This window comes from Gasterosteus aculeatus, chromosome 18, assembly GCF_964276395.1.
Source record: "Gasterosteus aculeatus chromosome 18, fGasAcu3.hap1.1, whole genome shotgun sequence".
NCBI lineage: Eukaryota > Metazoa > Chordata > Actinopteri > Perciformes > Gasterosteidae > Gasterosteus > Gasterosteus aculeatus.
In genome coordinates this window covers 14,480,760-14,502,958 of record NC_135706.1, presented here as the reverse complement: position 1 = coordinate 14,502,958, position 22,199 = coordinate 14,480,760, and the positions used below count along the sequence as shown (strand labels likewise).

Here is a 22,199-nt window from a genome sequence, read left to right as displayed (position 1 = left end):
ATGGAGGGAGCTAAAGGATCTTGCAGCCACATAGAGGGGCGAATGTGTCACGCCGGGTTAATTAAATCCCCGCTCGCAGGATGACAAACACACAAACTCCTTTATTTCAGCTCGGGAGTCGCCGATACAACAGCACGTGTGATCCCATTCCAACAATAAGTGACCTGGCCCCCCCACACACACACACACACACACACACCGTGCACACCGTGCTTTCTCCACATCAGTAACAACAAATGAGCCTAAAAGAAGAAAAAACCCTCTGCTGATCAAACGGAGGATTCGCCACCTTTTTCCTCACCAAAGTCATCACGCGTCTGCTGTTTGCCTCCCGGCCCGCAGCCTCCACCGGGCACCACCGGGCGTGAAAGCCTGCTGCCTCGCCGCTCGCAACGTTCCCGCAGCGTTCCTACAATGTTCCACCCTCCCATCGCGAGCTGAGCGCCTCGTTACAAACCTCTGCGTTCTCTTATCGGGATTCCGCCACAACAGATCAACAAAGCCGCGCCGTCGGTTCTCCCTCCTAAATCCCCTGGAATATGTTGCCAGCAAGCGCCCGCCCCCCCCCCCCCCCCCCCGCTGATTTTCACTCCCAGCATCCCCCCACGGTGCCTCATTAAGAGCCACAGAAACAAGCGCCCCTGTGCTGCAGTGAGGCCAGGCCCAACTCGCCGTGTGCTCCGGCCTTCGACCGTTTGGCTGCCAGCGTGTTTCCGTGTGCGTCTTCATTATTTTCTGTTTTCTTCCAGAGACGAAGATGAGGTTTGGGGGGGAGGAGTTCTGAATAGAGAGCGAAAAGGGGGGTGTTGGGATTTGTTTTTCCTCACTGAGCGACATTTGAAGGTCATCTCAGTCGGGCACTTGTGAGAAGCCAAAGGATTTTACTTAAAAATGAATAATGCACTGACGGAGTCTCTCTTAATCTCGTTCAGCTTCCCCTCGCGGAAGTCGTCGCACTGCATTTACACACACAGTACAAACACAATAGTCCTACTTGCTTAATCTCATTCCAAGTTGTATATTGTATGTGTTGCACATTCCTCTGCACGGTGTAGAAAATGAGCTCTAATTATGTCTTTTCTTATTCTCTGCTACACACACACACACACACACGCACACACACACATCTCATTATGCCTTTTCTGAAATGTTTAATCAAGTCCGTACTCGTCACCTCTCCTCGATCACACACAATGAACGTCGCTTCTTAAGACCAGCAATATTGTGTTCGCCAATCTGCTCTTTTCCACATTTTTGTCCTGTGTTCTGGATGCCATGTTATTGTTGCTGGTGTGTGTGTGTGTGTGTGTGTGTGTGTGTGTGTGCGGAGGAGAGGAAATACTAAACCCACATGTGGCGCTGTCTGTTTCTTTTTCTTGTTCTACAGAGATGTTGAAGGAGTTGAACCAACAGCGCAGAGCGAAAGAGTTTACAGACCTGAAAATTATTGTTGAAGGCAAAGAGTTTGAAGTCCACCAAAATGTTCTAGCTTCCTGCAGCTTGTATTTCAAGGACCTGGTGAAAAGGTTTGCCTTCGCTTTTCCCTCCCACCAGCTGTTGATCCAATCTGTTCTCTTCATAGGGCGCATTTGTGTCGCTTTTTTCTTTTTCTTTTTCTTTGTTTCCTTTCCCTTCCCCTCTCTCTCTTGCAGGTGTGTGAAGACTTTGGTTCCTAACACACAGGGCCAGCAGCCATTCCTCCCTCTTGCCGCTCAAATGAATGTATCTTGAGACTGGAGAGAAAAAGGTCAACGCTCGTCATTACCTTTCCTCCCCATGTAGGGCAATTTAACCGCATTTCCATTTTAACGTTCCATGACTGGGGATGTTTTAAAACTCACCAAAAAGGGGGCCGAAACAAAAGAATCCCACCTTCTACACTCTGGGTGGTAATTCCTTCCTTCCTTGTCTGCCGTATTTTCCTGTCGCTAATTCTTCGGCTAATGCTGCAAAACAGCTCTTTCATATGCTAATGACGCTTGTTTTAGAGTAATAAAAAAAACTTTTTCCGCGCCACAAACGGAAGCACATCAGAGGCGCTTTCGCAGGTTAGCGCCACCTTTCACTAATGTATTCATTTCATGTGGATCTAAGTATTCCCCCGGTGTTCTGCCCTTCATTTTTTTGTCTTCCCGGGATGTTTTGTTTCCGTGGGTGCCTGTCTGCATACGTGTGCGTGTGTGTGTGCGCGTGTGTGTGTGTGTGTGTGTCAGCTACGGACCTTTTTAGTGTCTCCAGACGTGTGTCAGAAATCTAAGCGCGCGTATGTCTCTTTTTGTCTGCCTTGTTTTAGGGAATACCACCATTCCCTAATGTCCTCATCCCTACTTCAAATCCTTGCAGGTGTTTTTTCGGCTTGATTGAGAGTCCCCGTGGACCCAGAGTTGTTTGTGTGTGTGTGTGTGTGTGTGTGTGTGTGTGTGTGTGTGTGTGTGTGTGTGTGTGTCTTTGTTTTGTTCTCGCTCGCACGGCTCGAAGTGAAGCGGCGAGCGAGGAGCAACGGCAAACGGGCACAGCGGTCGCTACAGATGCCTCGGGGGGGGGAGTTCGCCACTTTGCCCCACCGCCGCCGCCGCCATGGCCGCCATGGCCGCCATGGCCGCAGGGCTGAGAGCTGCTTATCAGCCGGCGGCCTCCTCGCTCGCCGGGAGGATGGAGCGAGGCAGAACAGGGAGGGAGAGAGAGGGAGAACTGAGGAGGAGGAGGAGCCACGGGGCCCTCGTCTGTACTAGGGCCACTCATCGACCTCCAGTTTTAACTTTGACCTTTGACCAACGGGAAGGAGACGCTTCCTGAGAGGCCGAAGTCTGACTTCGCAAAGAACTCAAGGCCTCACGCTGGACAAACTGTCTGTCGGATTGTCTCGCCTGTCTCCTCTTGTCGGGGACAAAGGCCGATCGGCTGTGCGTGCCGGCGAGGGGCCCCCGGAGGAGCCGAATCCCTGGCTCATCCCCACGCCGCCTAACTCCTCCCAGCTCTGTCATTTGACACTTTAACAGCGCCAATTCTCATTTATTAATGAATTGAAAAATGAACACTTACTGTCAAATTGTTATCGCCGTCACGTTAAAATGAATTCGTTGGAGTTATTCTGAATTTAGAAGACGTCTTTGGTCAGCATTTATGCTAACGGGACGCCGCCGAGGCTCCTTGGCGCTATGGAGATGAGGGCGGCGGGTGAAGAGGACACGGCGGAGAAGAGTTGGCGAGGGAAGGACATGAAAGTAAGAAAGTCATGAATGAAAAGGGTGATCAAGGACGTCCGGTGGAGGGAGAGGAAGTGACCATTTTGCCCGTGAGGGCGAGGCAGAGAGGGCGGCGAGCAGAGGCCGGCCCGTCATTAAACAACCACGTCGTGTGCGTGTGTGCGTGTGCGTGTGCGTGTGTGTGTGTGTGTGTGTGTGTGAGCGCAGCGAGGGCGTCATTCTTCAGTGTCATTCAGGCAGGACGCCGTTAGTCACAAAGGCGACACGTGATACTGGAGGGTCAGCGAGGGCACGTCGCACTTACTTTTTCTAGCCATAACACACACACACACACACACACACACACACACCAGGCGAGCGGCTCTTTTAGGAAATTAAAAGCTTAACTAACAGACGTAATTTCTCTTTTTGAAAAATGGTGCTCAAATAACACCCCCCCCCCCCCCCCCTTTCCTCCCTGCACACCCCCACCTCGGGTATTCAGGCCTCCCCCATCCTCCATCCATCCTGCCATCTTGGGCTCTTGATACCTGAAGGATGCAACGACGCTCCAGAACACACGTGCACGCCCCCCCCCCCCAAAAAAGCTATTACCCTAGCCTTTAAAGGGCCGGTGCACAGAGAAGGGAGACGGATCATCTGTGGTGATTCCATTTTACCCCTCAGGGTTTTCCAATAAGTCTGCTCTGCAGGCATTTAATTTATGGCCACTGCATCTCAGTAAAAAGCTCCAGATTCTTGGAGCTTTTCGGGACACATGCTTCCGTGCGCCCCCCCCGTCCCCCCGTCGGCCCATGGGTTCCCTATCCTTGTGAGTCGTAGAGTGTTATGACTGTGAGATGGGTCGGGAGCTGTGTTAAAGCCCAGTACTGTAGCTGTGTGAACACTGCAGCCGAGCCCTAAGTGCATTGGTCCCCCCCGAGGGGGAAGACGGGACGCTGTACCCCCTCCATCACCCCCCCCTCCCATTTCTATTAACTACATCTTTCTGACTAGCTGTATTTAAAGGGCCACCTCACCTAAATTCCTCTCACTTATAGTACTGCTGTTATCATCTAGCTCCCTTTTTAAACGTAGTTTAGCCCCACCGCTAAAGTTGACTTTGTTTAATGGGGGGGGGGGAGATGGATGTACCCCCCCCCCCCCAACTCTCTCACCTGCCACCGTGTCCTTTGTGTCCTTGGGAGCGTCTGACGGTGCTCGTTCCAACCGGATTGAAGCCCAGCGTGACTCTTTTATTGGCCTCAATACAAACAAGCAAACGGCAGCGGCCCCGATAACGCCGCTAAAGCCTCCACGCCGCCGCTGTTCATTTTCATCATTTGTTCCTGATTTAAGCGCGAAAAGCACGCCAGCCGTTTTTTTTCCGTCCCGGGCCGTGGAGGCTCTGCGTTTGAATGAGCATCTATCTTCACGTATCTTTGTACGTACCTCCACTGAGTAGATGGTCTTGTAAGACCAAGCTAAATGTATTCCGTGGAAAAATGAGGTGTTTTTTTTTTTAGGTCGAAAGGACGTATTAGAAAGTGTGTGTGTGTGTGCGTGTGTGTGTGTGCGTGTGCGCAGCGCCCCTCTCTCCCCTCCGTCTCACCTCACCTCCGTTTTGAAAGTCTCTGCTGATTTTGAGACTTTGTCCTGAATAAGTGGTGCGTTTTTCATAAACAAATTTCTCTGCCTGAGTGTGCCCATCTTACCCCCCTCCCTCCCCCCTTATCTCTCCTCCTCTGGCTCTCCTGCCCTCCCCGCCTCCCGCTTCCACTATTTAAATTCAAGTCTGCAATCAGACGCGGCATAAATACCCCCCCCTCTTCTTAGAAGCTCCAGAAAAGTCATTTCCATAACAGAAGTGCTCAGACGAAAACAAACCGCCACTCGAGCTGCTTCCCGACGCACTAATCGAGCAGGTTGATGAGCATGCTCCTCTTTTTATTTTTAGCTCCCCCCCCCCCCCTCTTTTCCTCCCTCCATCACTTTAACCTCCCCCCCCCCCGAACGGCACGGCACTCCCCTTCTCTCTGTCTCACCACCTGCCCCTGCAGGATAAAGGGGCAATAACACTGTGTGGCTTTTTGCTTTGCAGGAGGAAAAAGAGTAACACCCTCGGTTCTTCCAGCCAATGTCCATCCAGAAACAAACGCCATTTGTCTTTTTTTAATTTTATTTTTGGATGTCCTTCTCCCCCTCCCCCTCCCCCCCCCCCCCCCCTGAGTGCGCTTTAAATGACGACTAATGTCTCAGTTCATACACTACAGGCTACTGAGGCTTATTGCAGCGGGGACAAAGGCTCTGTTTGGGTGTGATGGTGGACGTGTTTTCTCGGGGGGGTGGGCGGGGACGTTTCTTATTTAAAAGACCCAAGGCACAGTCATGGAACAACCCGACCCCCCCCCTCCCTCAGAAGGATGGCTGCTGGCTCCCTGTGGAAGGACCGTCACGCCCTGCCTCCCTCCTCCTTTTGCTTCCTCCTCATCTCCCCCCCTTCATCTTCATCACTCTAACCATTTCATCTACCTGTCTCAGCTTGTTTGTTTTTGCCGGCCGCGTCTCGCCAAGCGCCGAGTGTTTCGTCGTGACTTTCGGTCCAACCGAACCGCCGGCCCGACAGATAAGGGGGATGAGAACGGCGGCGCACGCAGAGAAAGGAACAGACAGAGCGCCATCGCCGCGAGTGACGGCGGCAGAGAGCCTCCATCCGTCTTCATGCGGGCGACTTTTCACATTGTTGATGCCCGTAGCCGCAGAAGGAGGAGGCAGCGCAGTGGGGAGGGGGGGGGGCATCCGCTCTGCAGGGCTTTAATTTCCATTTATTTTGCCCTTGAGTGGATTATCGTTTCCCCGCGGGACATTAAACATGGGAGGCGAGGTGTTGCTTACCTCTCCGGGGGCGGGGGGGGCAGGGCATCCCCATGCACGTGAGCTACTCTCTGCCATCTGACCCCGGCGAGGCCTCAACGCGGCCCGGCTCGCCACTTCACCAAAGAGGGGGGCATCATATTCCATTTGATTCACTCATTCCGCGCACTTCCCCCCCCCCGGCGGGCGCTGCAGCGTCACTTTGCGCCGCTGTCGCTTCCTTTCTCTCCGTCTCACGTCGGGTCGGTTCACACGTGCCCCGCCACGCACGCATGTCCACTCTCCGAACACCAAAACCCCCAGCCGGGGGCGAGCATGCCGAGCGATGACTTTTGTTGTTTCAGAGAGGAACATTTTGTTTCAGATGCAGCAAAATAGCTTTAGATCTCTGCTCGTCCCATAGAAAAGTAAAGCGCATCCGAACTTCTCTTCCTGTCCCTTTTCCACCTTAAGTTGTCTTGTTGTGTAATGATTTCTCGTATTTTCTCCCCCCCCACTCTCGTACCGGCCCGGGTGTGTTTTTTGGGGGGGTTTCCGTCTGTAGCATTTGCGTATCCGTGTCCCTATTCCTCTTTTTTAACTCTTTATTTTCATGCTCATTCAACCCTCTAACCCCCCCCCCCCCCCCCCCCTTCTCTGCCGTGATTGGTCGATCAGGTTGTCAGGGAGACGAGGAGCGGGGAGACGCTGGAGTTGACGATGGGCAACATCGGCGCCGACGTGCTGGAGCAGCTGCTGGAGTTCGTCTACACGGGGTCGCTGGTCATCGACTCCGCCAACGCCAAGACGCTGCTGGAGGCCGCCAACAAGTTCCAGTTCAACACCTTCTGCAAAGTCTGCGTGTCCTTCCTAGGTAGGGGGGGGGGGTGTTGATGTGAACGTCTGTGTGCAAGTCTGCCCGCTCACGCTCTCCGCTGGCCTCGGATCTTCTCCCGGCGGGGAGGGGAGGGGAGGGGAGGGGGGGGGCAGATTCACAAAAAGGTCAGGGAACAATTGTCACTTACTGTAAAATGTCAAATCCTGTGGCCTGGACAATGAGAGGACATCTGGGGAACATATAGCAAGACGTATTGATACTTGGGAAGTGGTGCCGCTGGGGGCCCGCCGGGGGGGTCACGCGCAACGCAAACGGCGTGTTTGAGATTTTAGCGAGTAACCAACCAGAAAGCTGCAAATGTCAGGCTTTGCATCCCGTTCTTATAAATTGTCCCGAGTATCGGTAACAAAGGTCAGAGGAGGGAAAGGAAAGGTAAAGCAGAACCACGTTATTGATTTGTTTTTCTCCAGTTGGGTAAAAAAAAAAGAGGGGGGGGGCAAGGAAGCCATTTGTAAACTTCATTTCCTGCGGGACGTCAATCCATTCTTCCCCGACAAGATTCATGGCGTTTCAGCGCAGTGGAAGGGGAGAAAATACGGGCGCGTGTCCTCGGGCGAGGAGGAATTGATACGGTGTCGGATGTTATTGAGGTTTGTAACAAATATACGCTGAGCAGAAACCGAGCGGCCGCGACCTGCTCACCACGCCGTTATTCACACGACTCCACGTCCAAATCAAAGAAGAAAAAAAAAAAAAAACGCAGTCGCTCTGCGAGAAATCCACACGGTTCTTCAACCCCGTTTTACAGTGAACCCGCGACCTGCTCCTGGATTTCAAATGGGCTCAGGGCCTTTTTGTGACACATTGTTTCCGCTTTACTTAATGTTGAGTGTTTGATGCAGCGTGACGCTGGCGTTTACTCAGCCTTTGTTTAAATCCGATTCTAGCAGATGTTAGGCGACCTTTGTTGGCCCCTGGTTGTTTCTGTTAGAGAGTCTCTGTCCTCAGCGATAAGGCCGGCCCCCCGCGTCCCTCTGACGGCCGTTGTTTAATCGGGCCTCTCGCGGTGCCCACTGACCCGGTTCATCCACGGGCTCCGCTGCCAACGCGCTTCCCTCTCCTGTGATAAATGGCACTGTGTGTGGGTCTGGGTCTGTGTGGGTCTGTGTGTGTGTTACAAATCCCAGCCGCACCCTCACATCACAGGCGGTGGCGTAAGTCCGTCCTCCCCGCTGGCCCGGCCACCAGGGCGCTGCGTGCAGCCGACTCCCGAGATCTGACAGGACTTCTTTAGAGCGGTCCGGCTAATCCCCCGAGCGGCGCTCCCTGACACCCGCCCCCATCGATTTCCCTCGCTGTTTGTCCCCGCGGGCTGTTTTGAGTCATCGCACTTGTTCCTCCTTTGGTCTCCGGCAGACGTGCGCTCCGACGGGGGTCTTTGCCAGCGGCTCTTGTCTCTCTGTCTCCGCTTGCTACGTCCGTGATCTTTTTTTCTGAACGTCTGAATTGAGTTCCCGCGTCCACTCAAGCCTCCCCGTTGTCCCCGTCTCCGACCTCCTTCGTCCCCTCCAGAGAAGCAGTTGACTGCGGCGAACTGTCTGGGAGTCCTGGCCATGGCCGAAGCCATGGCGTGCACCGAGCTCCACAACATGGCCAAAGCCTTCGCACTGCAGAACTTCCCCGAGGTGAGATCCAACTCATCGATCCCTGTAGGAGTTACACGGCAGATCGGGTGGGTTAAGGGCAAATGAAGCTTCCAGCAAAGGGAAATCCAATCGAAATCATGGCGATATCAATAAATGACTAACCGGCAGTTCCAACCTTCTTAGACTTTAACCACAGAGGATATTGGATAATTATACTGCCGGAGCGTTTCAATAACATACAAAGAGCTTAAGAAGAAAGAAAGAAATGTCTTTGCAGCACTTGAGGGATTGAAAATCTGTTGCTGCGCAGATCTCCATCTCTGAGGCGGGGGCGGGGTCCTTTAGTTCGCCGTCCAGCGAGCAAGGACACAAACGTCCCCTGTGGTTTAACCTCGGGCTGCGGCGATCGGCCGAGAACCGTTTCTCAGGCGCCGAAGGCTGCGCGAATGTTTGCGCTCGTTTTGAAAAGCGTGTGTCACGACTCCCCAGGTGGCGGGACAGGAAGAGATCCTGAGCGTGTCCAAGGTGGACCTGGTGGCCTACCTGTCCAACGACAGCCTCAACACCAAGGCGGAGGAGCTGGTCTACGAGACGGTCATCAAGTGGATCAAACAGGACCCCGAGTCCAGAGTGCAGGTGAGTAAGGAAAACCAAGAGCGGACCACTGTTTTGGATAAAAGGCCCGGGGACGGTCCGCCGCGTCGGGACGAACCCCGGCATGGAGGTTTTATGGATTCAGTCACAAGACCGTCAATCTTAAGCTGATTTTTCCGTATTTTATAGCAGTTTAAAAATTGACTTGAGGTTATTGGCAGATAAATCACTGGAGGAGTCATTCATTTGGACTAATGTCTTCTCATCCACCGGCACGTGGGGGAACTGCCGGATCGCTCGCTGAACACCTCTCCAATCAACGTTACTTTATTATGACGCACCAGTTCAGCGTTTATCTCGTGATGTGTCGCAGTCTCGCTCGATGGTGAAATCCGTCGCGTCCATCCGGGGGGGGGGGGGGGGGGGGTTGGCAGCTGATGCACGAGCCGTGGAGGGCGGATGGTTGGTGGTTCGCGGGCGCCGAGATCGAAATAAAAAAAGACACCGGGCGCGGAACGAGTTTCCACGACGCGGAGTGAAAATGCACCGAAATTGGAATTTGTGGGGGGGTGACTGATGGGGGGAAGGGGGGGGGGGGGATTTGACTCAGCGGCAGTGCGAATTCACAAGGAGCCACAACAACAAGGCGGACGGCGGCTTTTTTTAGGAGAACACGCGACCTCTGTCATCTGCATCGCAGACCTCCAGCCGGCTCGGGCCCCGGCACACTCCGGCAATCTCACACTCTAATGGAGAGGTGACTTACGCACATGAAGTAGGAGAGGGGGGGGGGGGGGGGGGTGGGGGGGGGGAGAAGAAAAGAAATGGGACATTTTCCCGGTCGTCTGAACAGGGGGGGAGACAGAAAGACGAAGAAAAGAGAAGGAGACGGTGGAGAGAGAGCCCCCCCCCCCCGGTGCCGCGTCGTGGCGTCCAGGCAGGGCGTGATTGAGCCGTCGGTCGGCCTCGAGTCGCTCGCCCGCGTCTGACCGGCAAAAACAGTGACACTTTTTAATGGCGTGTCAGGGCGGAATGTCACAGCGCTGCTGAAAAACTCTGCGGAGGCGGGTGGCGAGGGAGGAGAGGGGGGGGGGGGGGTTGAGCTTTGGGCCTTGAGCTAAGTTTGTGTGCATCTGCATACGTGTGCGTGTGGGTTTTAAGCTGCGGGCTATAGAGTGGAAAAGTGGCATATTGAAGGCGGTGAGTAAATAATATGCAATTTTCTCTCTCGGCCGCGCTGTCACAAACATCCGAGCGCGGCCCCGGACATCGCTCGCAGACGTTGAGAGCATCTGAGCGTTCATAATGGTTTTCGCCACGAGACACAGAAAGCCCCCCCCCCCGGACGCAAGAGGGGAGCCGTGTCGGCTGCCTTGGATCGCTGCCGGTTCGCCGCCGTGCCGAGCTTCCGCGTCACGGACGAGACTTTGAAAGGAAAGGAGACACCGACACGCTCGCTGCCAATTAATTAATTGAATAATTAATTCATCTTTCGAGGAGCAGATTTGTAGCTTTATATTTGTGGTATTGATATGAACATTTTGGTCAGGGTGCCAAAGAAGGGCGCGCGGTGGATGCTGAAGGTCTCATTTAGCACCGGTAGCCGTTAAATAGCAGGTTTTGAGCAACTCATGCGAACCTTAACGCGCCTCCAAACACGGAGACGTGTCCGATGATGATCGTAACCGCTTCCCTCTGAGAAGTCGGACCCATTAGCCCGGAGGAGCCGCCTTCAAAGGGAGGACGAGACGCAACAGGGCCCCCGGTCTCTGGACCGCATATCCCCTGAATAGGTCCCCCATTACGCCTCGCGCCGACATATTTCATAAAGGGCCCTATCTCGCCAGGTGACTCAGCCTGACAAGAGCCGCTGATTAATTAAAGCGGGCCGGGGAAACGCAGAGGCTGAAAAGGACGGTTAATGGCGTGGGCTCGCGATGAAGGGAAAGGGGGACAGCGTTGCCATTAGCCGAGACTGAGCTGTCCGCTCATCAGAAATAACAATGGCGTTTGTAGTCACCTCGCCAAATGAGTACAGTTATTACCTCATATCCGGATGCTGTCGGTTACTGGTTAATATTCGTGGGGATTCTTAATGCTTTCGACCCCCGGTAATGTTTTTGGTAATTCCTTTTTTTTTTTTTTCTGCCTTCAGCGCTCATTAAGAATTTCCCCGAACAAATGATGCTATCGTTATGTAGTCGCAGTGTGAAATTATCAAAGGATAAAAGGCCGCTTTGAGGCTGTGCAGGGATATAAACGGTTACTTCCCGATTTTACCATTGGTTCACATTCCGCGCTGCACGTGACCCTTTCAGCACCGGCGCCGCCTTTTAATTCAGTGCTTCTCTTTCTGAGCGTCACCTTCAAAAAGGAAACTTTTCCATCACCTTGCACCCGTTAAGGGAAGGTTAATTGTCTTTTTTTTTTTTTCTTTTTTTTTGACGACGGGGACGTTTGTGCCTCGATGTGTCGAGTCGGGCCCGATGCTCGCTTCGACGGAGGCGTACTGAGAGGAGACGCAGCCGGGCGATGGAGATGGATGGAGATGGATGGAGATGGATGCAGTGTGCAGCTTTTTCCCTCCGTCTCTCATTCTGCCTCCAACTCACGTTGCTGTGCGCACACACACACACACACACACACACGGACACACACAGGGATTCACAGCATGTCACTGATCACATCCCGCTCCGCCGCTCAAACGTTCACACAAGACTGGAGGTCACTTGAGGATGGGATCAGTGAGCCGGCGGGCTCCCGACCTCCGCGCTCATCTGCGTCCCTTCGCCGTCCCCGAGCGCGCTCGGTCCTGATGGGTGCAGCCAGTTGAACGCGTCCACAGAGGGAAGGGGGGGTACGGGGAGTGGGGGTCGAAGGCGTCGCATGAGTGAATCATGTAGAACAGGCCGACGTTACGGCGTCACTGCAGAGGAAGACATCTTCTGTTTCAGATGTCAAGAGAAATAATGAATAACAGTATTTCACATAGGGGGGCCCGGGGGGGGGCACAGAAGCAGCGACCGCTCGATGTCAAAGGTAATTCAGTGGATTGAGAAACAAGCCAGAGAGTTGTGCGTTATTATGCAGCGAGCAGTCATTCAAACGAATGCGTTTTGTATTTAATGAAAGGAAAGAAAGCTTTTCTTTCTTTTCTTTCTTTTTTTTTTTTTGGAAAATGAAGTCATGCCGAAATGAAGAAAAAAAAAAAATAACCCTCAGGGGAGAACACATATTGCACCTGTCAGTAGTTGCTCAGGGCAGCGGGCGGCGTCTGTCGCCCCCCCCCCCCCCCCCCCCCCCCCCCCCTCCTCGTCATCCATCCTCCCGGCTCAAAAGCTCAACATAGTCGCAAACAACACACAAACGTGCCCAGCAAAGCGTCTCTTGAACCCAGACTAGTTGCCGTTTGGGAGAACATCATTTACTCATCCATCACGCGTCAGAGGGAAACGGCGAGCCTGCGTCTCCACGCACAAGCCTGCAACGGACGCCGAGGCTGTGGTCATTGTTTGCCGGCACGCACAACACACACCTGTGAGGCCCGGCAGTGTTTTTTTTTTTCTTTCTCTTCATTATTCTTCAAACCTGAGCTGCGTTTAAAGCATCCGGTTGTCCATTTTTTTTCCCCCGACAAAGCAGACGTGCGGCGCTCTCTGTTTAGAGGAAGGCAAATAGATGCGGCCGTTCATGTGTCATTTATTTGAGTCATTTTACACACACACACACGAGGTGTTAGTCCTCGCTGACAGCAGCGGAATGGGAAATGCTCAGCGGACATTTGTCATCTGCGTTAGCGGATGGCGGCTTCCCGGCGGCTCCTCCGCCGCCTCTTGACAGATCTGAGACGCTCCCTGTTAGACACATTATCCCCCGTCTTCCACCAGGCTCGACCCATTCACGTCCTCTGTCCACCATCTCTGTGTGCGTGTGTGTTTTATGTGTGCGTTTTTGTTCCTTTTTCTAGGCGGCTGCAGTCCGCGAGATAGAGACCTCAGAGTCACAAGGTGTGTTATCTGGGTTGCACATCAGAATACCCGATGCACTCCTCCTAGAGACGGACGGAGGAGGGGTGAAGAGCGTGCGTGCGGGCGGACATGCTAAGAGTAGCGTCTCTACTCTCGTATGTTCCACTTGGGACGTTCTCGTGTCTTTCGTTGGGCACCGTAGCTGTTCTGACCTGCATCCGTCTGCAGGTTCCACCGCTCGTCTGCAGCCACGGAGCTCGCCTCTGCACCAGAGAGCGGGATTACTCGAGGGTTCGTTGGAGGAATGTCGGGCGCGACACTCATCGATCGGGGAGGCCGCTTATTTACCTGGTTTGCGTCAAGCACGCACGCGCATGCACAAGTCAGATGTAGCCCCTTTTAGCACATAGCTCGTAGTCTTCGCTCACCATGTTTGCAGGAAAGGCGCTAAAAGCTGAGCGTGTATCTGCCACAATTCAGCAAAGGAAGTTTTCACTCTGTTGAAATGTCAAGTCGTCTGTTTGCCTGTTATTATCGCGACTTGTGTGATTTTAGATGGCGACTGCTGCAAAGTACACAAAACTAAACAAAGGTAATTTAATTTCCCAAATAGGAAAGGTGGCGGACGTGGTCGCCCATGATTATATCTTCCTCGAAATTATCATCCACAAACATGAAGACTGTTTAGAGATTTTTTTTTTTTTTTTCAGTTTTGGTTTTGATAGAAAAGCCGAAGGTCAGACAGGTGGAGAGAAGAGCTACTTGTAATTTAACCACAACGTCTCTACAGAAGGGAGGACATGATTATCACGATGCTGCTGTGTTGTCAAGAACAGAATGCCTTTGGAGATAAAAGCCCCAACCCCCCCAAATCATGAATTACTCATCATCTCACTCCGCGTTGTCACTTGCAGTCTCCAGAAAAGGTCTTTGAGGGGACGAGTCGACACATAAATCCATAAACCTGATCTGCAGCATAGAGGCGCGTGCTGCGCCATGTCGCCTTTTCAAAGCTGTGTGACGCAAATACAGAAAGAATCTTCTCCCCCCAAATGGTGCCTGAACTGCGTCTCCTTTTATATTTGCATAAAGGTAATGTAGCCCAGGTAAGACCGGTGGTCACAGTGGTTATAGCATCCAAAAACATTCAGATTAAACTCAAACTGCCGGCTTTTTTTCCCCCCTAAAAAGCCTTTAATTCGACGCTAAACAAGAATGTTGAGCAAACGGCTGATCGGTGACTCTTCCCGTGGCCGTCACGACGCACACGGACACTTTGGGTTTGAACGTTAGCAGCGAGTGTGCCGCTCTCGCTCATTTCCATGTTGACGCATGCGCGCGCGCGTTGGAGTCGAGAGGGAGGACGGCGAGAGAGTCGACGAAAAAGGAAGCGGGAGGGATGGAGGGGTTGATTAGAAATAGAAGACTTTAAAGACTTAGACATGCGTAACCCCGTCCACACGCTCGGGGGACGTTTGTCCAACTCCATCCACGGTTGCGTGTTTAATCACAGCGACTTTGCATTGTTTTAATCTCAAACGAGATTACACTCGAATCAATATCCGGAGTGCACAACTATGACCGCAAACGGCACATGATTATAAAACGGGACCATCCTTCTGTCTCCTGCGTGCGTGGGCGGGTCGTGGGCTGGATGTTCACGCGCTCGCCGCCCTTACCTGTTTCGCAGAGACCAGATGCCGTCTCTTTGAGGCCGTTTTAAAGATGCGTGGCACCCGAAGGGAGGCGGCAGCAGCTGTGAGATGCTGCAGCGAGACACACTTCGTTACTTCATTTCCTGCAGACATATTTGTGTGCGTGTGTGTGTGTGTGTGTGTGTGTGTAGTATTGATTCCACAACGTGAGCTTTAACGTCGGCCCAGTCTGTCCGTGAACTCTCGACCCGATGACTCTGCACTCGCGAACTCATCTGCTCGGAGAATTCCGCAGTGAGCTTCCGATCTCCCGTACGACCGATTTTCTACATTTGCAAACTCCTACTCAAGGTTGTTGATATCTCACCCGCAGCGGAGAGCAATGGGAAAAAATGAAATTCCGACCGCGTCCACCTGCCCTTCCAAGTAGGAGCAGGACGGGGACATTTTAGCACGTTTATTTCTGCAGTGCCGCTGAGGGCCCCACCTGGCTGGAACTGCCCCATATACAGCTTTAATTTAGCCACCCGGGTCAGAGCGGTCAGTCGTTGACCTGCAGCCGCCGTAGCTGAGTTCAAATACAACAAAGTCCCCTCCCGTCCCTCCCCGGATTGCAGTAGTTCAAAGGATATTTATCTGAGGAGGATTTACTGTCCAATAAGCGTCTCTGAAACGTGTCGGCATCCGATCGCCGGAGCCCAACGGCACAGTGTCCCACGGCCAAAGCAGGGCGAGCTGCTGGGGGAGAAAAGTGGCTTTTGGTAGAAAAGCAGTAAGCCGGAAGCTTAGGTCGCCTCCGTTTGGCTCGGCAGCTGCCGGAGCGAATCTCCGCCCCCCCCTTTTGGTGTCACCTTCTTTCCTCATCTTGTCTTCTCGTGACGGGCTCCTTTCGCTTGTCTCCTTGCTCCCTCGTCCCACCCCGTCCTTTCCCGCGGCGCTCTCCGTCTGTCTCCGCCTGTCTCATCTCCTCCTCCTTCCGGGTCAGACGGCGGTGGATTCGGGAGTGAAAACGCCCCTCAGGTGGGGGGAGGCCCGGGCCGAGCGTCGGCTTTACTATTCGCTCTCCCCTGAACGACGTTCCTCTCGTTCTGTCGGCCTCCGAGAACCGAAGGGGTCAACGGGGTCAACCTGTCCGGCGCTCCGTCCGGCCGTGTTTACAGCTTTTACGTCGCCGCGGATGAGACTCCCACGGGAAGCACTTGCACACGCAAAACCCTGAAAGGAAGAGAAAAATAAAATCAGCAGCCCAGAGCTATAGAAAAGGTTGCCATGGCAACAGGCTGCCCTGCCTCCGTGGCTGAACACCTATATGCACGCGCATGTTGGTTCCATAGCTCGGGGAGGAATATTGGCGGTGCCACAGTTGAGGATTCTCCTCGTTTTGGTTTTACTGCGCGACATGTAAATCTCTTAAAAGCCTCGATCGCGATGCCAAAATCTCACCCTCAAAGGGGAAAAAGGGCCAATTATGAGCGCAGATTGTGTCAAAATCCGCTCTCCATTTATTGGTTTGATCCTGAAACCTGAAGCATCTTTGGAATCGTCTCCCGGCCTGAATGAGCCGTGATTAACTGGAACTAGGTCTCAATTTAGCTACAGAAGATCATTAGCCGCGTGTAACGTCTAATTTGGACCCGGAAATATCAAAAGCTGAAGATGGAGGCGGTGAGAGACCCCCCGCCGCCTCGCTCCAGTTCTCGCACGGCGACCAAAGTGGGTCGGTGAGCGGATCTCACTGAGAACTTTTACGAAAGCGATATATTTGTGGCCTCTTATTTAACGCTGAATGCGCTTTAATGACTGAATTAGAAGTCTCTGGAGCCGTTTCAAGTTCCGTTTGCAGAGAGTGTAGAAATAGAGAGCCGAGCCGACGCTGACAGGAACCGATGTGACGGTCCCGCTGAATCCGAATCCAGCTTTTTCGTACTCCGGCGGCTCACGTTCTCTCCAACGCCATCACTTTTCCGATGTTATTAAGACAAACGTTTCTAATGAGGTTTCATGTTGTTCATGCAGAACCTCTTTGATCATCTCCGGCAGTCTCACTCCCTCGTAATGCATCTAAATGTCTGCAAATAAATGTGTGTAATATAAGCTTTTGGTTTCTTCAGCCATCCACTCCTCCTCCGTCTCCTCAGACTCTGTCCGACCTGCTGGCGGTGGTGCGCCTCCCCTTCATCCACCCGTCCTACCTGCTGAACGTGGTGGACAACGAGGAGCTGATCAAGTCCTCGGAGGCCTGCCGCGACCTGGTCAACGAGGCCAAGCGCTACCACATGCTGCCGCACGCGCGCCAAGAGATGCAGACGCCGCGGACCGGCCGCGCCTCTCCGCCGGTACGCGACACACACACACACACACACTTAACTGGAAGGGGTGATGCAGAGGTCGATGACCCCACGAGGAGAGGCCGAACAGCAGCTGCATTTGTATTGATTTTCAGCGCGCGGCTGCAAAGCTCTGAAATGTTTTTCCCACACAAGTCATTTAAAATACTTACAACTACATGTTGGGGACACTTCCGAATGTCGGCACAGATTTTTCTTTCCATGATAGAAAAAAAGCAAAAAAAGCAAATGGCTACTTGAGCCAGGTCTGAAAGGTTGAAACCGCAGCGGCCCGCCGGGGCACACGAACATCCCCAAAGCCGTCGTCTTTTTCCTTCGGCCGTCCGTTTCAAAGCAACCAGCCGACTGCTCGCTGCCCGACCAGCGCCGGCGTCCAGCCGAAGCCCACCTTTTGTTTACATCGTTAAATTCAAAGAATCATTCATGGAAATTGGAAGGCGCCTGCAAATTGCTTTTGGCCGTTAGATTTTTCCCTCAGGTCGGCCAGGCGCCCCCCCCCCCACCCCCCACCCATGTAAATGCTACCTAATTACGGTGTCTACGTGGTGTTATGAGCAGCACGCCGTACCATTCCACACAAGTTGTTTTCTGCTCGGTAGAATAAAGATAATTGCCTAACAAATGGCACTTTATTGAGAGCTCGGGTTCACGAGCCGACGCCGTTGTCCAACCGGCGGGTTTATCCGTCGGCAAACGAACGGCGAGTGGACGTTATGTTTTTTGCATACGTAATTACCTGTGATGCAGTCGCACGGGAATTCCTAAAGAAAGAGAAGACTGCGGCGTGACATGCGCGCAGCACCTCCCATTACTCATCCCTCCATCCAGCGGTTTGCTCCTTGTTCTCAGCAGTTTCTTGAAGCGTTTTTCTGTCGAGGACCATTTTGCTGTGTTTGCTATGTGCATATGTTACGCTTCACACAGCCCCATTATGCGAGCAGCAAGTGTATATTGATGCCCAGCAGCTCGTGGCTCTGTAACAACAGAATTATATAAATGCATAAATGCTGCCGGGACGAATACATCCGTGGCGCTCTGTGCCCCGTTGGCCCGGTGGGTGAGGAATAGGGGTGCGCCCTCTGAAGCTGCTCATGATGACCGACCTGCACGCAGAAGCTGATCTGTTAGTTGTGGTGATGTGGCGCACAGACGTCCGCGGTCTGATCCCCTCCTGCAGGGCGCGTGTCGGCGTGCCGATCGTTCCGCATGCATCCATGTGACGGCCATCTGCCGCATCGGACAGGGTGGGCTCCGCCCAGCAGGGTGCACCGTCGCCGGCGCAGGACAGTGCGGCGGGAGAGTTGAAAGGTCGCCGTTGGCGCGCAGAGGACACGAAAGAAGAGAGCCGTCGGAGGGCGGGTGGGGGATGTGGTCGGAGGGGGAGGAGCTTATGAGGGGATCAGAAATGAAATTGGAAGGGCAGACATTTGATGGAGTTTATTCTTTTGAGCACGCCGTCTACCCGTGTAAGCAGTGAGCGAGCGTGCGTGCACGCGTGTCTGCGTGTGCAGTTTAAATGTGAGCGAGCAGATGGGGCGCCACCTGAGCTCGGCTGATAAGTCTGTCAGGCGGAAAAAGAAAAGGAAAACTGCCATCCGTGAAGCACTTCTTGCTGAGCACAGTCAATCTGTGAACTTGTGAGTCTCATGCATATGTGTGTGTGTTAGAGTGGCCCGTGTTTGCCTTCATGCAATATGTGTGTGTGTGTGTGTGTGCGCACTCATGCCTGAGTGACTCACATATTCAGCCGCTTTTACTGGTGATGTAAGTTGAGTTGTATTTTTTTCTAATGCTTGAAATTGTATTTACTCCCGTGAGCATCCCTCCGATGATGGAGGTAAAGGGTTCTGCGGCAGAGAGGACCTGCAGCCCCCCCCCCCCCCCCCCGCTAATTGCATCCACTGTTTGTGTAGAAATCTTGATTTTATATTATGGTGGTAAAAACCGGGCAAAATGTTGATATTAAGCCACTTCATCATTATTCATGAACGTTAATGGTGTATGAAGACGCACTCGGCGACGTGCTGGTGAGATGGAAGCCCGTCAACTTCTTTAAATCCCACAGAAAAGGCCGACATCTTAACGAGTACTCGCTCCATTAGCTTATACGCTCGAAAAACCTCCAGTGTGATAAAAGCAGCCAGATGGTTTCCACACAGCGTTCAATTGTCTTGTTTTTTGCTGTTGTTCGGAGTCCCGCTGCGTTGCTCTGTTGTAATTCGTTTCTTTACTTTCTGCCGGTGCTCGATTTTTGCAAGTAGATTAAAACATTTGACATTTGAATCGCAACTTCATTTTTGCGTCGCCTCGCTGGCCGAGGAGGAGACGGTCCTCCGTCTCACTTTGCTCTCGTTTGCATTCTGCGGCGTTTTATCGAGTGGATGCTCTGCCCATCCATTTTGTTCCATGCTGATCAGAGATCTTCATATGTAAACTTGTGTGGCAACAGATGGCGTCACTGTATCTTTTTCTTTTGTCATACTTAGTGCACCAACGTACTTGTTTTATAAGATGTCATTCCTGCTTTACCTCCTGTCCCCGCTGCAGCTGTTAACTCTGGGGGGGGGGCGGCTGACGTCTTCTCTTAATATCCTCTTCATTAAAAAGAGTTTTGGGGAAAGGGAAATCTCCGAGTGAATCATGAGGAATCCGCGGCGTTTCGCCCGCGCCTGCATCCGTTAGCTGCTAATTGGTTAATTAGAGTGTGGATGTGCATCTGATTAGCCGTCATTAGACTTTCGGGGGGGGGGATCGGCAGAGATTAAACAGTCGGGAGTTCACTCGCGTGACGCAGTCTGATTCCCGACAGCGCGTTTGTCAGAACCTCCCTCCGGTACCGCGCGCTGCCTGTGTAGGAGGCGCCGGCGGCGCTCCTTCCTCTAGATTACTCGGTTTGAACCTTCCTTTCCTCGCAGCCCGGGCCGCGTTGGACGCGTGGATATTAAACGTTGTTGGCCGTTACATTCCTGCAGCCCAACGGCTGGATGTCATTACACAACGGCCCCGCTCGCCTCCAGCTCTCGGAGACAATCGAAATGGGGGCCGTTGTGTGGGGGGGCCGTACGAAGCCCGTGGGCGGGACATCCATCTCCTCATTCACACCTCCGGCAGCCAGCCGGACTCCTCGGAGAGCCGCCCCCCCCCCAAAGGACGGAGGATGAGATTCACACCTTGTAGGGAGAGCGTCAAACCTCATCGGACGTCTTCCTCCTGCAGTCTGCCTCCTCCCCCTCAACTAGCTGCTTCCTAGTAGCTGCTTTCAATGGAATAATCATCTCTCATCTCTCTCTGGCTGCTAACGGGGAAGCTGACGGTAGTTTGCAGGGGCCGTTGCCATCCCCCCCCCCCCCCCCTCCCGTCAGGACGGTGTTGATTATTGTCCTGCTCTGTGTAATTATTCAGCCCGGTTTGGCGTTTAGAGTCAATCCAGCGTGAGATTACTCGGGTTCACCTCTCAACCTGGAGGAGCAGGAAGCGGGAGAATGTGCCAGAGACGTCTTAATCGCTCCACGTGAAGAATGCCCTTCAGCCGACGCTCCGCCCGTCTGATTCCTGCAGCCTGCGATGTTCGAGGCAAGCGGAAAGAAACGGAGCGAGCAAGAGAGAGAGAACTGGAGTGTGAGGTTTTGATATTCCGTCGGCTTATCGGCGAGATCTCTGCTCATAAATGCAACACGCAGGCAGTAAATCCAGATGTGATAACCTTTGAACGTCCGCAGGGTCCGCAGCCAAAATAAAGGTTCCGTCCACTTGACCTTTCGGCTGCGGACTCCTGTCATCCTGCGGCGAGGCCGGGGGAGAAAGGGAGGGTGGAGGGAGGGAGGGAGGAGGGGGCTGACATGTGAGCGATCGCCTCGGCCGCAGTCTGCAGAACCCGTAACTGCTGTTACTTACCGTGCAGACGGATTGGGTTTGACGGGTCCGTCTCTGGTTTCGCTTTGTGTCGCCCGCCCGGTAGAACGCGCGGGAGAGGGGGGGGGGGGGGGGGGGGGTGGAGATTTCCTGCTCACAGCATTGAAGCATTACATTTAAAAAATTCAACAGAAACGCATCTCTCCGGTGTCGGTGTCCCAGTTACTCTGGAAGTTCCACAGAATAAAACCCTGAAAATAGTTCCACCGTAAAGAAAACCCCCGTTCAGTGAGCTGTGCATTGGGGACGCGGTTTCTGGGGAGACGCAGTGCTTTAAAAAAAAAAAGGTAATGTAATCGCAACCCTGCGAGCGGCACAAAACACTAATCTACCTGCCGCTCTCGTATTTGTGGGAGGTGGGAATCTCAGGCGAGGACGTGTGATTCACATCTCCATTCGACGCCATTAAAAGCCAAAGTATTCCAGCCAACACCAGAGTCCAGAAACGAACATCCAAGCGTTATTTGGGAGCCTTTGGCGCCCGGATCCTCGCCATAGCCAATTAACACCCTGGGAGAGAAATCCTAGGATTAGGGAGGGGGGGGGCAGATATGAAGAAGAAGTGGTGTTTATGGACCAGCAGATACGAACGGCTCTGAGCCCCGAGAGACCGGCTGTGACACCCGAGTACAAGTCTGCGCCAGTTTCCAGCACACGACCGTATCCACACGTGCACGTTTGTTCATGTGACGGATTTATTAACACACATCTCTCCCGCTCGGCTCAGCCCGGATGTTTGTTTAAATTCATTTATGCGTTCAATGGCTCACTGCAAAAGTTTCCTTTCCACGATAACTAATGAAGCTGAACAGTAATGACAGACGGAGCTCAAACCCTCATCTTCTAAACGGCGAGCTCCTTCATGCGGGACTTTAAATACCTGCGTTTGAATGTAGCCGCAAAGACGACGCGCTGCTGGGAGGACAGTTCCTGCACATGGCTTTTGAGCAAGGCGCTTGGGCGTGGACGCAGCGCCACCCCGCTGTGCCCCCCTGACGTTAGCTGGAGCCGAGCACGGCTGCTGCAGTCGGCTCCCGGGGAGCCGGTTGAGAGGTAGAAGGTGCAGGAGGAGGGGGGGGGGGGGCAGATGAAATGGAGAGGATTTTGGGGGAGAATAAGAGCAACGACTCCTGGGCCCCCCCTCAGATGTAAGCGTCTCTTAGGTTAAAAGAGACGGATGGAGGGAGGGAGGCAGCTTTT

General features: G+C 53.2%; 1 protein-coding gene across 1 annotated transcript in view; it reads left to right on the top strand.

Annotated features, from left to right (window-relative positions):
* Window positions 1-22,199, top strand: part of klhl29 (kelch like family member 29) — a 129,746-nt gene that overhangs the window by 82,638 nt on the left and 24,909 nt on the right. Inside the window, 7 exon segments of the mRNA XM_078093578.1 lie at window positions 1,388-1,526; window positions 5,246-5,254; window positions 6,725-6,912; window positions 8,449-8,561; window positions 9,012-9,158; window positions 16,878-17,052; window positions 17,055-17,075. Of these exon segments, the coding sequence (XP_077949704.1) occupies window positions 1,388-1,526; window positions 5,246-5,254; window positions 6,725-6,912; window positions 8,449-8,561; window positions 9,012-9,158; window positions 16,878-17,052; window positions 17,055-17,075 (792 nt within the window).